The sequence below is a fragment of the Helicoverpa zea genome, chromosome 31 (assembly GCF_022581195.2).
Source record: "Helicoverpa zea isolate HzStark_Cry1AcR chromosome 31, ilHelZeax1.1, whole genome shotgun sequence".
Taxonomy (NCBI): domain Eukaryota; kingdom Metazoa; phylum Arthropoda; class Insecta; order Lepidoptera; family Noctuidae; genus Helicoverpa; species Helicoverpa zea.
Window position 1 is genome coordinate 8,651,838 of NC_061482.1, and position 19,125 is coordinate 8,670,962.

General features: G+C 36.3%; 2 protein-coding genes across 3 annotated transcripts; both read left to right on the forward strand.

Moving 5' to 3' along the window:
- Positions 1–1,492: 1,492 nt before the first annotated feature.
- On the forward strand, positions 1,493–10,214 carry LOC124645008 (tryptophan 5-hydroxylase 1). The gene is made up of 10 exons (XM_047184732.1): positions 1,493–1,768; positions 2,077–2,230; positions 2,560–2,725; positions 3,221–3,271; positions 3,924–4,041; positions 4,363–4,526; positions 4,651–4,777; positions 5,194–5,426; positions 6,121–6,337; positions 9,834–10,214. The coding sequence occupies exons 1-10, from the start codon at positions 1,493–1,495 to the stop codon at positions 9,939–9,941; spliced, it is 1,614 nt and encodes a 537-aa protein (XP_047040688.1). The 3' UTR covers positions 9,942–10,214.
- A 2,180-nt stretch (positions 10,215–12,394) lies between these two features.
- On the forward strand, positions 12,395–18,254 carry LOC124645176 (UDP-N-acetylglucosamine--peptide N-acetylglucosaminyltransferase 110 kDa subunit-like). 2 transcript variants are annotated; one of them, XM_047184941.1, is made up of 8 exons: positions 12,399–13,245; positions 13,892–14,286; positions 14,858–16,092; positions 16,164–16,455; positions 16,527–16,707; positions 16,913–17,017; positions 17,337–17,517; positions 18,059–18,254. In XM_047184941.1, the coding sequence occupies exons 1-7, from the start codon at positions 13,127–13,129 to the stop codon at positions 17,491–17,493; spliced, it is 2,484 nt and encodes an 827-aa protein (XP_047040897.1). In that variant the 5' UTR covers positions 12,399–13,126; the 3' UTR covers positions 17,494–17,517; positions 18,059–18,254. The 2 variants fall into 2 exon arrangements, 1 of the variants encoding a protein (XP_047040897.1); XR_006986172.1 differs by lacking the exons at positions 17,337–17,517; positions 18,059–18,254 and having other exon boundaries at positions 12,395–13,245; positions 16,164–16,376.
- Positions 18,255–19,125: the final 871 nt, after the last annotated feature.

Below are 19,125 nucleotides of genomic sequence, written 5' to 3' on the forward strand. Positions count from 1 at the left end.
GCACGCCGGCAAATTGTGGGTTTATTCAGCGGGTTCACTACCGGGCCTATATTGTATATCCAAATAATGTTTGGTCTAGAAGCATGAAATAACTGATTATTGATAATTTTAACGACTGATGAAACAACGTCAAAAGATCGAAACTTCCTTACAAATATTATATACTTGTGAGAGTAAATCTATCTGTCCGTCTGTTGCACTCGTGTGCCAAAACCAATGATTCGATTAAAATTAAATTTTGTATGCCAGTAGTCTACAGCCTGAGAAAGGACCGTTTTGTATTCCCGGTAAATGTTGTCTTTTGCTACAACTAGAAGGCGTTAAAAAGTGAGCTATGGTTTTGTAATATAATAAACTACACATACTGCAACATAACATTACATACTTTTTCGATCAAAATATAAAACTGCTTGATATAAGCTTTTTATCCGGGTGCGGGAAGTGACTCACTCGGAACCGTGTGGAGCCGTAGGGAACGGCTGATTGTACACAAATGACGATACACAATTGCGCTTCTCATACTACGTGAGCGGGCGTGTACAAGATTTAATGAATTTTTGTAAACTTCGACTTCAACTGCACCTTTTCATAACCATTACTTTAAGAAGAACTTGAATACAATCATACTACTCTTTGGTTGGTGTAATAATGACTCGTTGGAAGAGTTTTGAGAGTCTCCAAATCTAGCATCCAATTAAAACACTGTTTACACATGAACTTCCCTCGATCATGATCATGATCGATGATTTCATGAATCGACATTTCATACAATATGTACCATTTTATATTTCATTAATCTTTCTAAAAACAGAAGTATAATATAAACACAGAAGAATTTATATTCCATTTACAACTAGAGGTAGGTTATTAGATAGCTTAAATTATTGATTTCCTCTCCACTCCAATTAGCAGAATTACTATTATAATTCTAGGTATAATAAGCAATTTCGCGATACGAAGTTCAAATGTCTAGCTGGTATTAAATACTTCAAACTGAAAGTAAATTAATTCTAACAAATGTTGAAGCTCTCGGTTTTATTTTTAGATTCATTCCGGTCCCATTTCGTGCCCGGCGCCGAAATTATTTCTCTGGTCAAAGATTTGCAAAAGATTAAAAACAAATAAAATGTTGCCAAAGTGTGTCCGTGACTTTACGGTGTGAAAAGAGAACGTTTTCCAAGTTACTCCGAACACTTGATTCAGCCAATCAAATATACCCACCCTCCGTCGGGTCTCCCGCGCCTCTTCTCTTTATAAGCGAACAGATCCCGAGGAAGGGCGCAGTGTGTCCCAGCCGCTGCAGCGACACATTTCCTAATTAGCCTAAACCCACATACGTCACAGATACACTTTCTTATCAGTTCCTCACTAACATCGTCATTACCAGCTTGTGCTCTTGCGATAAAACTGTAATTGTTTTTTTTTGTACCAAAGTGCATTATTATTTATTTTTTCTGGTTCACCATAGTTAGTTTTAGTTTCAGAACTAAAAATGAGCGGTTCTGGCAAAGGCCTTTTAGGATTATGGCTCTATAGAAATGGGTCTGAATGGGAAGTCAAAAACGAAGCTCATCATCACCCTAAGCTTGGTGAACTTAACATGGCTGCTCGGCAACAGACTCAGCCTTCTGAATGCGAGAGGATTTCAGTGATATTTACATTAAGGAACCAAGTTGGGGGGCTGGTCCAAGCTTTAACTGTATTCCAAGATCTTGGTATAAATGTCCTTCATATTGAATCCCGAAAATCGGTCACTGAAGTTTCGTCAGTAAGTTGTTTTCGTTAGTTCAAAAATTAGTATTCTTTTTAATTCATTCGCAGCATGATTGCTTGTTGTAAAGAAAAATATTTTCTATTAAATTCTATGTCATAAATAAATATATCTATCCATAAATATATTTTATAAAAGATTGTTCAAAATATTGATAAAGGTACAGAAGACTACGTTGAAGACTTTCAGAACTTTTTTTTGTCAAAACGACATTACTTGTAGCTATTATATTTTTTTGTTAATTCCGTTTAGTCATTGTTAGCATGTATAAATACCAATCATATAATTAACTTAATATTGCTTAGTCGGACATACTGGTGGATGTGGAGTGTGACCCTAACCGCATGGAACAATTGAAGAGGATGCTGAAACGTGAAGTTCAAGATTTCGAAGTTGTATCATCTCATTCTGCCGAAGAGTTTCCACCACCAACGCCGCTCTCTGCGGCTGCGAGTTTCGGTAAATACAATTTCTTTCTTATTTTAAGTTAAAAGAAAAAAACCACTTGATTAAACAAACAAAAAAAAACGAATCGCTTTCCTTTTTCATTTCGGGTTATATTGCTAGTACTTGTTTTCGTATAAATTAATTCCGAATACACGATTTTTTATCATACTAGATTTACTTTTCATCAAACATTTCCGTAAAATAACTCCATTTGAATAACATAAGGTATTTCAAGTTCGAATAAAAGTAAGACCAACTCGTTGATTGAATAAATTTCAGTCTTTATCTTTCTGAAGAAGGAAAATTATGCGGACAAAAAAAATATGTAAATGAATTTACAGATTTTGGTGAGATGCACTGGTTTCCTCGTAAAATATCTGACCTGGACCGAGCTCAAAATGTTTTGATGTATGGTTCGGAGCTGGATGCAGATCACCCTGGCTTCAAGGACCCCGTTTACCGCAAGCGACGGGAACAATTCGCAGCAATTGCCAACAGTTACAAATAGTGAGTACTCTTCTCAGTCTTTGCCATGTTGGTAAAGTATTAACTCTTATTTTTAATTTTTTAATACAATTATTTTATTTGATAGAAGTAAAGGTGTTTTATTCACGTCACCAGTTGATACTTCTAACTACTAAATATTGATGTTTTTTTAACGGTTTTTTACAGCTTAACTTCTCAGTTCAGCTTACTATGTCTATGAACCTGAATCACAATAAATTCAATTCAATGAATTGTTTGCGCCTTAAGTAATTGGGTGACCCAAATGTATTGACGTCGATACACTCGTAGTAGATTCCTGGTTTATTTTTTTATGTTGATAAAAATGCCAACCAAGAACAAGACTACTATAAACTTACCCGTGACTGATGTTTGTGATTTTCTGGATAGGTGCAGAGTACTCTTACCGGTTACTAGTTCTATCGTCTTTAAATATCTCTCATCGGAATTATAATCTCACGCAAAATGCAAACATAATAATGTTACTTTGTGTTACAGTGGTCAGCCAATACCCAAAGTACAATACACCGACGTAGAAATTAAGACGTGGTAAGTGTGTGAATGGTCACGCCTGTTTTGTTATTTAGCACGTTCTGTATTAGCTTCAGTTCACTTGCCTATTTTATTTTGGTATTATTGTTGTTAGAAATCAATAGACATTGTTTACAACCATGGTTGTTTTGCAAAGGTGCGATATTACTTGTATTGCTCATGCGAAGTAAAATAACTTTTTTCTTCCTAAAACATCTTATAATGTTTTATTTTTTTATTAATAATATAGGTTTCTGCATAGGCGAAGGTAGTGCTTTATAGCTGTACTCGCACTTCGGATCACTGAACCTATATATCGTGAAAATGAATAAGTAGGTAACAGTACTAAGATAAAAAAATGCGTTAAGCTTACAAATTATTTTACTCGAATAGTTTACGCAACATAAGTCAGCTCAACCCATAGAATGAACATAACATTCTTGATTCACGCTCTACGATAATTTCATTATCATCAATCATATAATATGTTTCTCAGCGTTCTTTGTTTAGTGTCTCGATCCACTTGTTGCTTATATTATTTGTTCAGGAAATTCATCTATCAAAGTTAATTATTATCGCTGTCGTGTAGGAAGTTTCAAGAGGTTATCTTGTGTAGTTAGCGAGTCCATTATTACTTCATGTGTAGTTGGTGAACATGTCTCCGTTACAGGGGCATCGTGTTCCGCGAACTCCACAAACTTTACCAAAAACATGCCTGTGAGGAGTACCTCGAGAACTGGCCCCAACTTGTCAAATACTGCGGCTATCGCGAGGACAATTTGCCTCAGGTTTGCAACTGTGACTTGTATGCTAACTATTATTTAAATAGGCAATGGATCTTACATATGTAATGTATTCATGAAAAGTAAATATGTTAGAATTGTCCTATTAACAAGGTCGACCGAACAAAAGCCTAAGTAAATTTATTAATAACGTACAATAAGGTTCCACTTCATAATTTTATCCTGATAAGACTCCAAGTATCATTTCATACAGCCATAAAACCATAGTAAATAATAAATACCTCCAATAATCTGTAAGTTTTGGCAAACATCCAAGTCTCAAAATAAGATTGAGGCTTTTGTGCTAAACACGTGACTTATTTTCAGCTGGAGGACGTGAGCGCTTTTCTCAAGCGCAAAACTGGATTTCAGCTACGTCCCGTAGCGGGGTATCTTTCTCCAAGAGATTTTCTGTCCGGACTTGCATTTAGAGTGTTTCACTGCACTCAATATATTCGTCACTCCTCGGATCCTTTCTATACTCCAGAACCGTAAGTATATTATGACTACGACTTACTCGTACTTATAAGTCTACATCGGGCCAATATGATTCTGTAATTCGTTTACCCGCATAAAAATGTTCCGCTCGCAAAGTAATCTATTTTCCTGGTACAGTGACTGCTGTCATGAACTACTGGGACATATGCCGTTACTTGCCAACCCTAGTTTTGCACAATTTTCGCAAGAACTAGGTCTCGCATCCCTGGGCGCTTCCGACGATGACATCGACAAATTGGCTACGGTAACTATACTACACAACGTATACTCATAATATGTGTTCGTAGCTTAGTTTGAGCCACTTATTGTGGATTCAATCCAATCAATATGTATACACTTTTACGCTCATATTTTCAGTCAACAAAGTAACCAAATCAGTTTTTTTAAACATTCGCAAAATCGAAGAAAGTGCGAATCTAAAAGAGTTAAATTACTATTACTCAGTTGGTAGAATATTTGAAAAATACATCAGTTTGATCGAATACGCCCTCGATCGATGTTTATCTCAATTGTAGCTGCGGTAAACAATTTTATCTCTTGTGCTGAATGATTGTGTTACTCGATGTCAGAAAGTTGTTTTTCTCCGAATCGTTTGTAAGATACGAAAGCATGAAGACTTAATACTTAAGGTATTCGTAATACGTATGTTTGATATTTCAGCTGTATTTCTTCACCGTGGAGTTTGGTTTGTGTCGGCAAGCAGATGGAAGTTTCAGGGTGTACGGTGCCGGCTTACTATCGTCCGTCGCAGAGTTGCAACATGCTCTAGTTACACCCGAGAAGATTAAGCGGTTTGATCCTGAAGTTACTGTCAACGAAGAATGTATTATAACTTCCTATCAAAATGCTTATTATTACACAGATTCGTTTGAGGAGGCGAAAGAGAAGATGAGGTATGTACATATTTTCCCTTATTGCATTTGATACAGTAGATCATAATAAATATATGTATATATGTTTTTTTAAATACTGTAGTTAAAGTTCGTACGATAAACATATAATAGTTGTAATAACACTATATTCACTCAATTAAGAAACCGTATAAATTCGTGTAAAGAGCCAACAATAGTCCATTTCGCATAAACTAAAATAAAAAACCATATTGATTGAACGATATACAAGAATCAGCAATAAATATTCGATTCAAATAAATTTTACTTCATGTTTACGTAATAATGCAACCAAAGTGTAAAGAAAAATAGTTTAAAAGATTTAAAATGTTGTAACTAAAAGCATTCAAAACCTGGGTGAACTATAAAAAATGTATTCAGTTTCTCTTGTAAATAATTTAGGTTGCCAAAATACCTCGCGCGTCCGAACCACTTAAGAATAAAATTGGGTTGTTTCTTATCTACTTCATTGAAGTTATTAAAAAAACTGACCAAGGCGTAGTTCTTCCACCTACGCGGCTTACACCTTTAACACAATCAATCATTCTTGAAGATCTTCGTCTAGTCATGAGTCATGACGTTATTCACACACATTTACATCACTCATACCTTAAAAGCAATTTCCTTGAAATACTACAATCTCACCATGAAACCTATTATCTAAAATATACATACCTATTTACTTTTCCCTATACAGGGCTTTCGCCGACAGCATACAACGCCCCTTCGGTGTTCGTTACAACCCATACACACAGAGTGTCGAGGTTCTAAGCAATGCCCAGAAGATAACTGCTCTAGTTCGAGAGCTGCGGGGAGACATCTGCATTGTATCTTCTGCTATCAAGAAAATTTCTGCTCAAGACTCCACCTTGGATGTTGAGACGATTGCAAACATGCTGCACACTGGACTTCAGGTTGGTGTACCTACATTTGTATTCGTATAAAACTTCTTCAAGTGTTGTATAGAAAACTATGTAGGTATGTATGTATGGAATCACAGTTTTATAATCTTCAATTTTGACACAAATGCAATCTATTAAAAAGATCCGTTCTTTACCTTATAGCTGTTGCAGTTGGGTCCCCCCTTTATGGCAGAACTTTTTATGGCATAATCTTATTTTGCATACCAACAGTTGGCATAACCTTCATTTCGCAGAAAATCGTGTGGCATACACTCATTTCGCATAATTTAAAAACGCATAATTTTGGCAAGCAGAATCATCTTTAGGCATAAATTTCATATTCATAATACTTAAATAGTAGAAACATCATTTAGCAGAAAGTTGTCAGTCAGAATTTCAAGCATGCAGAATGCAAGCAGGCATGCAGTATGGAAGTAAGCATGCAACATGGAGCAAGCATGGCTTCTGTCACGGCTCCGGCGCTGCGGGGCTCCGGCGGTACCATGCGAGCTTATCGTCGCAGATGGTTTTCACGCTCACCACCGCAGCTTCGGCTTACTGGCCGGCGAGCCGGCCAGCCTCAGCCGCGTCGGCAAGCGTTAAAACTACCTGCGCCTCAGCTCGCAGGCCGCCTCGCCCCTCCGCGCCTACGCGGTTTTGAATTGCACTCTAGGGGTAGGGCAGACAAGACTACGTGGTGTCGGTTTTGCAGCGATTCGTTTTCGTTACTAGCTTCAATTTTTAATACAATGTTTTTAATTGAAGGTTATAAATGACAATTTGCTAAATAAATTGAATCTAAATTAAATTCTTCCATCTTCATAGTACGCCAAATGAGATTATACCAAATAATAGTTTCTCAAAATATACATTATGCGAAACGAAATAATGCGAAACTCTAACTATGCCAAAAGCAATTATGCGAAATAAAATTCTGCCATCTTAAAAGTATGCAACTGTAAATTCGGGCATATAAATATTCGGTGAAACAATAATTATGCTAAATATTTTTTATGCCTTAAAAACATTCGTTGAAAAAAAATTATGCCAAGTGTGTTATGCCAAATAAAATTCGGCCAAATAAAATTCTGCCAGATAGAAGGAACCCGTTGCAGTTGCTGTAGAACATTGCTGTAGAACAATGAATGTGCTTATGAAAACAATTTTTTTTGGGATAAAATCGTAATTCTACTGAGTTTGCATTTCCTTAGTAAACCTCTTGTGAAAACGTGTCTACCTACATTATCAGCCTTTCATGTGTACTGTTGGGATTCAGGCCGCTTTTTATAGGGCAAGGCTCCGTAAACGATAAAAAAAGTAACCGAGACCGTCCTACATACGTCTTTATTTGCTCTAGAAATACGGCATTTTTAATAAACGTCTTGCAAAGCCTTATAACGACGTTAATTACTTAAGTGTTCCCTGGAAACTCCCAGCGGGGTATCATTTTGTAGTTATAAAATGTGTATTCAAAGTCTCGTTTGCGGCGTAAATTAGACAGAGCTCATCAGCGGTTAACTGTGTAATATTTTTTAAGATACGTTTTATTTATCAAAAGAAATGTAAGTAGATACATGTAGTACTAAACAGACCTACCTACTATTTCAGAAATATAGAAAACGAAACATTAATATATATTGAAGTGACAAATCGGTAGGCTTTGTATTGACAAAGACAACAACGAAAATCTTACACTAGTTAAAATCTTGGCATTGTTTGCAAAGTTCATTATAAATACCGTGGTATGTGAAATGTTTGCGCGTAACCTTTGATCCGTGGATCAAAGGTGCGGTTAGATGTGTTTTTTCGTATAAAATAAAACATTACGCCGACTGCTCCGCAGACGAGTAAACTATTTCGGTTCTAAAATAAAGTCTTAACAATGCATGTTAAATCGTGCAAAAAAATGTGGTTGGCAATTATGATGTCACTGTTTTTTTCGTAGGCAATCTATCGCTTGAGTGCTACAAAGTAATAATCTTCCTACAATTAACCGGACCAAAATTAGGATCTCATCATCAGCCTATCGCAGTCCACTGCTGGACATAGGCCTCTCCAATACACGCCACTGAGATCGATTTTCGGTTTCTCGCATCCAGCTCCTGCCAGCCGTCTTGCGCAAGTCATCACTCCACCGTGCCTGAGGACGTCCTACACTACGTTTGCCGAGGCGTGGTCTCCACTCTAGAACTCGTTTACCCCAACGGTTATCGGTTCTTCGGCTAATATGGCTAGCCCACTGCCACTTCAGCTTGCTGATTCGGTGGGCTATGTCGATGACCTTGGTTCTCTGACGAATTACCTCATTTCTGATGCGATCCCTCAGAGAAATGCCGAGCATAGCCCTTTCCATAGCCCGCTGAGCGACTTTAAACTTGTGGACCAAATTAGGATCTAGCCAGTCTTAAATAGATATGATAATATATTATTAAAGTTTCAATTGGATTGGTATTGGTGAGGAGAAAAAGTCCCTTACATACAAAAGTAAGATATAGTGAAAAGATTTCTATTAGCATTATCAAACCCAGTACGTGTCACAGGAATATTGTATTGAGGTCAAAGGTTCCTTTATAGTTCCTGTAAAATTATAGTCCTGTAAGGTAATCCTTATATAATTAATTATATAAGGATTACCTTATCTTTGAACGAGAACGATTTATGATTATCAAAACATATGCACATCTAAGATAAACGGGCACAAGCCAAATATAAATCAAAGGTCTAATTGAATATTACTCAATCAGTTAGCGATGAATGGTTGGCACTGGATGTATCCATCTCATAAACTTTAATGGCAATTTAAGTCGTAGTTTTTATTTATGCCGTCGTAAAGTAATGGTACCTACATAATACGGCGCCGGATGTCAGCGGGTCTCTGGAATCTGGATGAATCACTACCAACATGCACACCTAGCAGGAGTAGGGAGAGTACAATCATTTGTGATACATTCTGATATTGCGACCTGCTGAGCAATATTTTAATGGTACGCAATAATAAAAAGATAATGACGACCGAAATCGATATTTCAGATACAATAAACTATCGGCTCAGTAATTTTCAAGTAAGGTTTATTTACAGACATTAATAAACGGCTGGGAAAATTAAATAGCAATAAAACAGTCGATACATTCGTTAGATCTACATCGAATAATACGATTAAATGGTTTTATGTATGACATTGATGTAAGTATTGTACCATTGGGAGATTTAATAAACTTGTACATTCAGTGAAGTCGAGTAAATGACATGAATGTTCGAATGAATATTATAGGCAACCTTTTTTGTTTATGGCTGTGTTTAAATATCGAAAGTATGGTACCTAATGCCTGACACTATTCACACCGTCACCGTCTTATTCTCTTGTCAGATTAAATTAAAAATTCTCATTCCTAAAATATTAGGAACGCGTATTTTTATTTGCACCACGATGAAGGCGCCTGTTTTACGCAGCTACGAGAATGTTTATTTTTATAAAATGACTAACTAACAAATGTATCGTTTGTTTAGGTGCAAGAAAGGAGTCCACAGAGCACTTCAGGGGGCAGCACGCCCAACTCAGAGCGTGGCGCGTCTCCGAGACCCGACCTAAAGAAGTCCGATCAACCAGAAGCCTGAAGAAACTATTCCATGTCATAACTTCGATCGCTAATGCTAGGTCACGCTTCTAAATCAGGTCGTTGCTAAGACCAGCTTACATCATAACTCTAATAATATTATCTTCTTGCAGTATGTTTCTTACTATCGTATATTTCTTGTAGCGTATAATTAGTATGTAGGCGGATGCATCTAAATTTAGCTTTATGTACCTAAAGGTATTTCATCGTGTACTGTTACTAACATTCATAGTTTACGTCAGTGTTGTCTGTATTCATATTTATCGTGGTATATCATGCGTATGAATAATTTTTCCTATGTAAATGTATCAAAATATAAGCAATTCTAGCAAAGTTGTCTTTTACTATAGTAATTATTATGCTAATCCCTAAGTTCATATTTTATTTTTTATAATCGTATAATTTGTTTATATTTTGTCACTTTTTGATTAATATTGAAAGCTTATCATCAAGTTTTCAGATTTTTTTGATGCATTTCAGATTTTGCAGTTTCTATTTTAGATCAGTTTCATAAATATAAAAATAACTGATATACAATTTAAACCTACCAAAGTACAAAACCTATATTGGTCGTAATGTAAATAACTTACAAAGTCGAAATCATTCGGAGCAGTATCAACATACCGTCAGACTAGACCGTCGTGCTATCAAAATCAAACGATCAAATACTGTCAGTCGACACTTACACATAACTGAGTAGTCGGGAGTAGAATCATTAACTGGCACGATGCCAAAATATAAAACCATTTCTTTTTATTTCAAACAAAATGATGCAACTTTAAAAATTAGGTCTTTTACAGCAATCGAATGACTTAAGATAAAGTCAAAATTAAGATACACAAAATAATGGCCTTACAAAGTTATTGGTATGTAATAAATAGGCATAGAACAAAGAACTCGTAATATAAGGTAATGAACAAATTATATGCTGTATTTACTGCCAACATTACCAAAAAGATCATAATGCGGAACGGTAGTATCATTTGGTTTTACTAGTACGGAGTCCTTGGCAATGCTTCTTGAATTTAATTATAGACACCTACGTATCTGTCAAAATCATATGAAAGTTGGCAAATGAGCGACAAGAGTAGTGTTAAAATTAGATTAACATTGAAATTTGCATGTCACCTGTTTTAGTTTCCATATTACCATCCGGTTAAAAAAATATATTTTTAATTTTTCATGTGTATAGATTGGTGCGATGCAGTATGGTTTTTACGGGATTTCTTGCCCAGTGAGGGTCACCAAGTTTCTATGAAATTCTGCCGTTTCTGATGATGCTCATCCTCATTTTGCCCAGCGATGTTTAGTAAAAAAAAAAGAATAATACAAGCTATGACTGAAATGCCCCCAATAAGACCCTTATAGTTCGGCCATTCAGAGAATGCGTTCCTGACACGTCGCGATTGAACTGACGACGTAATAACATTCATTGATTATTGATATAATAATGTTGTTTTAATGCTCCTCAATTGTTAAAACGGTAAACAACCAGCAAAAATATTTTTATCGTAACTGCAACGCCATTGCAAAGTTACGTCGTCAGTTCAATCGCGACGTGTCAGGAACGCATTCTCTGAATGGCCGAACTATAGTAGTAACAATAAACAAAACATCAGTAAAATAATACAATAATACAGATGCTTTGCACCCAAAGCCCAAAGACAACCTGTAAGTGGTTTGATTTGTTATACTCAACTTATAATAATATCAGGACTACAGGCCACACCGGCCTTTAATAGTGCTGGAAGGTGTCCAATCAAAATGACTAGGTTGTTTACAAGAACTGACTTTGGGGTAAGGAAGCCTATTCTGCAAAGAAAGATGATGACTGATAACCCTGGTCACTTGTTTCTTTGCCAAACTTGGCAGGATTTCAAGTGAAAATATTATGACGATGTAAGTATAATAACCAGTTGGTAATCATACAAGCTTGGTAATCAATATGTCTAGTTTTCACCCCAAAAACGTCATTCGCCAATCGCAACCTCTAAAATAAAAAATAAAAAAGGAGGAAGCAATTATAACATTTTATTGAATAGGTACACTATTAAAACGAAAGGAGTATCTACGAGGAGGGGGGCGGGGAAGAAAAAACGCTTGTTGCACCAAACTATCTCCAGATTACCTCTAAGTCTAAACACCCATTGTTAGGTTAGGTCTCTTTTCTACAATCATCATGTTCAGTATTAATACTTTGTTTTTTTTTTCATAGGTAATTAAATAACTCTCTTGTTTAATACTGATTTTGGAAAATAGGTCAGTAGAACACGGGGATAGCGCAAAGATGGGCGTGATGTTTGCGACTCGACTGCCGCCATGACAAAATAAATATGACAACTGTTATTAAGTTTACAGCTTTGCGAAAAAGCGTAAAAGTTGTAAACAAATTAAGCAGCTGTTTGTAATAGTGTGGAGTAGGGTGCCAGCTTCCAGCAAGTAGGCCCACGTCCGCAGTCGCGCTGAGACTCCGTCGCGTCGCCACGCCACCCGCCGCCGTCGCTTGCCTGCTTACTCGCAAATCGATATTACCGTATTTACTGTTCCGTCGCACATGCACACTTTTACTACACATATTATTACGGACGATAAAAAGTTTTATAGCGCGCTTTTTTAATAGGAACACAGCTACCTTCCTGTCTTTTCAACAGTCAGGCGCTTCGGTGACAGCTCGCGGACACAAAGTAAACAAAACACGCTGAAGACAACGAGACCACGTTCCACAGCTGATTTTTGTTCGAACAGCTGATCGTGAAAATGAGAAATGCGCGGAGCTTTAAGAGTTCACGCCTATTTAAACTCACTGTGAAGTAAATAATAGGTACATAGAGTATTTTGAAACCGTCTCTGATTCGATGAAGTCTTCCATAGTGGTGGCGGTAATGTTTTATGGTGCGATGAATGACGTTGTAAATATAACGCGAAGGCGACTAAATGGCGTGTGCGCATGGTCTTCGTGTCGTTAATAGATCTTGTGATATATGCTCACGATTTGAGTGTATAAACGAGCGGGTAAACGAAGGCCGAGACTTGCGTCGACGTCGCGTCGCTCCGGGGAAGTTGGCACGGTGCGCGCGCGCGGCGTGTCGTGCGGCGTGACGTGGCGCGCGGGCCCTGACTCGGCCGTGTCTCCGGCGTCTGCCCCTCTCAGTACAACCTTGCTCGCGCTGAGGACATGTCCGTGTTATGGACTACCAATGCATCGTCGTGTACACCGTCATCAACATCGCGCCCCCGCGCCTTACCGCGCAGGCGACGGACCTCTCTAACGGCTGTGTCACCTGGTTCAAAAATAAAATCAAAAGGTATGTACAAAATACTCTTATTTCACATATTATAATTTTAATAATATAATATAAAAACTACGCAAAATTAGAATAAGGACATTACCTACTAGTTAGTAAACTTCCTCCTGTTGCGTGTTTTCCTACGACACCTTTTTTAAATTCAAATGAAGCTGCTAGCTTAAGACCACACAAAATTTTTGTAAATCATTTTATGTACATTAACAGTTTACATTTCTCTATATGTCCCTAACAGTTAAAAAAGTTTTTGGCCGAGTTCCCGAAGCCGAAGAAGGAAACAAGTTTTGTACATGGTTAGGACTAAAACATTTACATTATTATTCATGACACGGTAGGTAATAAAGTAATAAAAGCTCCCTCAAAGGAAATTTAAATTAGGTAATTAAACTGGGTCATTGCTATAACCTAGTATTGTTTTATTATTGCGCATATACACGCTTGCCTATTACTCAAGAGACACAAAAACTAAATCGAATAACTCCGTCATTATAAAAGCACCTGTTAATGGCCTTAACCTATCTTCAAGACGACGAAAGCGAGCGCCGGCGGTCGTTGTTCCAAACTACTTTTATTTATCGCGTTCCACTAAATCGAGTTGAAATATTTTGAAATATTTAGACTGTAAACACTAATGTGGTTATTTCAGAGCGGTAGCAGTGTATCTTCATTCGCTAAGGTTGACGCCAAGCAGCGGGGCTGTACATGGAAATTTGGCATGTTTATATTATAAACAGGGCTTCATAGATCTTGCTATAGACACGTACAGACGAGCCATCCAACTTCAACCAAATTTTCCCGATGCATACTGCAATCTTGCTAATGCGCTCAAAGAAAAGGGCCTCGTTTGCGAGGCGGAGGAGTGCTACAACAATGCCTTACGATTATGCCCATCTCACGTCGACACTCTCAATAATCTCGGTAATGTAAAAAGAGAACAAGGGAAAATTGAGGAAGCTACAAAACTGTACATGAAGGCTTTGGAAGTGTTTCCCAACTTCGCCGCAACACACAGTAACTTGGCATCGCTTTTACAGCATCAAGGTATGCAGCTTGAACAGTTTTGATATACCTATTACTGTCTAAATATTAAAAAAAATAACGTTATTTTTTAATTATTAAATACACAAAAAGTTATTTAATTTTATGTTATTATTCATAAACTATAAAATAACATGTAAGACAATATAACATTACTTGGGAAAATTAATACAGATGTGACACAAACATTATTGTGCTAATCAGCTCTTCAAAGGCAGAACATAAACAGTATCAAAATTAGAACTTATTGAACAACATGTGCTAAATTATATATATGGGTTCTACCTTGGTTAAATTAAGATAATTTACGTGTTTTCAATTGCACTAATAGGTATCGTTAAACGAAACAGATTTGCGTGTTTGGCAATTAAACAACTTTGATACTAATTTATTATTATATACTGACCACTATATAACATTTACTTTTAAAACTATTTCCAAATAAAAAAGGAAACATTAACACATTAATACTTATTTTAGTCATTAATAATTAACTTCAACGTGAATAAATTTTATAGGTAGATAATTTAGTGTAAATTTGAATTCTAACAGTTGCTAAATTACTATTTTACAGGAAAACTCCATGAAGCTTTGATGCATTACAGACATGCTATAAATATTCAGCCAAAGTTTGCCGACGCTTATAGTAATATGGGCAATACTCTTCGAGAATTGCAGGATATTAATGGCGCCCTTGTTTGTTTCAAGAAAGCAATAGAAATAAATCCCACTTTCGCCGATGCGCATTGTAACCTAGCAAGTATTTACAAAGATATGGGGAGAATTATCGAAGCTATTGAATCGTATAAAAACGCATTAAAATTTAAACCAGACTTTCCAGATGCTTACTGTAATTTAACACATTGCTTACAAATAATATGCAATTGGGATGATTACGAGGAGAGAATGCATAACTTAGTATCAATTGTTGAAAACCAATTGAGTATGGAAAAACTAACCTCGGTACATCCGCACCATTCCATTTTATATCCACTAACGAATGAAGTAAGAAAAGAGTTAGCCGCACGACATGCCGACTTGTACTCAGAGAAAGTTAATATGTTGGGTAAAGTAAAATTTCCACTTAATAAAGAACGTAAGGGTAGATTACGTGTCGGATATGTAAGCAGCGATTTTGGTAATCATCCAACTTCCCATCTAATGCAATCTATACCAGGTCTTCATGATCGTCAAAAAGTGGAAATCTTTTCTTACGCTTTGAACTTTGATGATGGAACCACATTCCGTAGTAAAATAGTTAATGACTCCGAACATTTCGTTGATCTGTCGTCAGTGTCATGTTATATGGAAGCGGCAAAAAGAATTAACGGCGATGGTATACACATATTGGTGAATATGAACGGATATACTAAAGGCGCTCGAAATGAGATCTTTGCTTTAAAACCAGCCCCCATTCAAGTAATGTGGCTAGGTTATCCGGGAACGAGCGGAGCACAATACATGGATTACATAATTACTGATGTGATATCATCACCTTTGTCGAGCGAATTAGATTTCAGTGAAAAGTTTGCGTTCATGCCATATACATATTTCATAGGTGACCATAAACAAATGTTCCCACATTTAAAATCACAATATATTGTTAAAACTGATGATAATAAAGATTCAGATCGCAATATGGCTATTATCAATTGTGCTGAAAACATAAATCTGGATGAAAAGTCTAGTGTGATTGTAACACTAAAGGTGATTGAATACGAAGATTTAGTGCCGATAGAAATAATTGAAAAACAAATAAACATTCCAAGCCACGTTATCAAGAGTATGGTAGATCCAAAAATTACGCAGGTACTTTTACTGCAGCAATTATATAAAGCTGATGTTTTCTATATGTTTCTTAATTTTCTGCTCTGTTCAAGGTAATGGTTGACGACGTATCGATACACAATGGCATATCGATAAACAGTTGTAACAAAAGAGTAGCAGCCGCTGAAGAAATATTGGAAGATATAGTACTTACATCGAGAAAGCAATACAATTTACCGGACGACGCCATTGTTTACTGTAATTTCAATCAATTATACAAAACTGACCCAAGAGTATTAGAAATGTGGGTGAACATATTGAAAAAGGTACCAAATAGTGTTCTCTGGCTGTTAAGTTTCCCTGCTGCTGGCGAACCAAATGTACATAAATTTGCCCAGAGTTTAGGTACTAATTTTACTCGTTTATTTTTTGTAGCCATGATTGATGATCAGTCATAACTGGATACTTATTTTCAGGCCTCCTACCTGGTCGCATCATATTCTCTAATATCGCTTGTAAGGAGGAACACGTGAGGCGTGGACAGCTGGCAGAAATATGTTTGGACACGCCATTGTGCAACGGACATACGACTACTATGGATGTTTTATGGGCCGGAACACCAGTGGTTACACTTCCAGGAGAAACTTTAGCTTCCCGGTATGAGCTTCGTATTATATACCTAAGTGTTGATCAATCAAAATTTCAAACTTCACATTAGACAGGTTATAAAGTCGCAAAGATTATTCAATATGATGTTTTGTACGGTGGTAGCTAACAGCCTGGATTAACATAGCAGTTTATTCGTCATTAAAATAACATAAGAGGAAATAAATAATACACATATTTGTGTTTTGTTTTAAAGCGTTGCTGCGTCACAACTGCAGGCTCTGGGTTGTTCGGAACTGATCGCCAAAACTAGAAGACAATATGAAGAAATCGCTGTGAAATTGGGAACAAATAGAAATTAGTAAGTAGTTTCTACAGTTTTGATTTAACTAAAATCCTATTAATTGTGAAAGTTTGTGAGAACTTGATGGATGTAGGTTTGTTATTCTTTAACGCAAAAACGGCTGGACCGATTTAGTTAAATGGATAAACACATAGGCTACTTTTTATCAACACACCACGCGGGCAAAGCCGCGGGCGGAAGCTAGTATTTATATATTTTTGTTATGGCGTAGTATAGTGAGTTCCTAATCTAAAATGAGATTGAATATTTTAAACCTAAACCGGAACTGTGTTGAAGATTAATTTCTTAATTCAAGTTTCATATATTTTAATTACAGTAGAAGATACATTCGAGCTAAAGTCTCCAAAGCACGGTTAGAAAGCAGCTTATTCGACTGCAAACATTATGCCGGTGGACTGGAAGCACTCTTTGAGAAAATGTGGCAACGATACGAGGATGGAGAAAAACCAGACCATATACATGCTGTTGGTTGATGTTAGATTTTACCGAGAGTGAAGGTAATAAGTGCACTATTTTCCCCACATAAACATTTTTTTATCAACACAAGGATGAAATTAAATGATCTGCTGCGTTACATGTTTGTAATCAAACATCTGGATTTGATATACTCATGTACTGGAGTGCTAATGGTACAATACGATTTTGATTGACATAACAAGAGTGATTGCAACTGGAACAAGGGCTTGATCATAAAGCGGTGTACAATTTACAAACAGATTGATTGAAATACAGCAGTCTCTCGATCTACTTTCGGAGTACTTGAAAATTGTTTCATTATAATACCTACACATAAGAATACACATAAGAACTGCCTGAGCGAATATTTACAACATATTGCGAAGGTTTATTCGATTTTTCGGACTCTTACTACACATTTTAGACTTGTCCAGTACAAGTCTAAAATGTGCACTAAATATCAATAATTTTGATTCTGTTTATCAGTACAACATTATTTCAATTTTAATTTCTGGTAGTGCCTGTCTGTTTATTTATAATATTTAACAAATAACACTATATCTTATGTTTTGTCTGTTTCAGATTTATTTCAATTTTACACTTTCGAATATTGAATAATGAATCAAATGGAATTATAAACTAGCGGTCCGTCCAGATGCTGTCCATGTGGAGCTCAAGGGTTTTTGAACTAATTGTTTCACCACATACAATTTTATAAACGTAACAACTTACTAATTATGTGTACAATTGTGCTATGAATTAAATTATTAATTATTTATTGGAGTTTTATTTTGACTTCGAGTTATGTATTATTGTTACGGCTTACTCAACCCTGATCTTAATTATTCTTTTTGTATTTCATGAATATTGTATGGAAGATATAGTCCAATTTCAGGGCTAAACATTCAAATTAGCTGCGATCGACCTACTAAAACAGTACAGGGCAAAGTGAACGTTGGCCTTTCGCGGGTCGGATCTCCAGAAAATCAGTTAATCTTATTGGCAGAAACCAATTTAACATCCAATTATGTTTACTAACTCAAACACATCCTCCACACATTTCAGATGGGTAGGAATTGTGTAGGATTTGTATGGGATGCGACCTGCGTTGATACCCTTGCTACATCCCATCCTGCATTCTGTGCTGACTCCACTGCTGTAGAAGCAAAAAACCCAGTTATGGTAGAGCCTTACTTATATTTTTATTCTTAGCTTATATTTTTGAACATTTTTGGGTTTGAAACTCTTGAAGGTCCCAGCGTCTGCCAAGAAGAATTTATTCAAACAACTGATTCACATTTCCCATGACTAACTAAGCATTGCCTTTCAAGGTGGCAACGCTGCCAGCCTACTAGGTACACCAATTTTTGACATTGTTCATCTATACTAATATTATAAAGCTGAAGAGTTTGTTTGTTTGTTTGTTTAATATTATTCATTAAATAAAGTTGATATAGACGTGCGGAAGTTATTTATTGAAGGCGATTAAGAATCGTGAATTACTTTCAGTAGAGTTGGAAGAAACTGGAGATAGTCATGAATAATGGTAACTTAAATGTTAGTAATTTATCCTATCATTATAAGTATATTCTGATAATAACTAATTGAAAGTGGTAGGAAGAAAATGTCTGATATGGTAGGGAGGAATG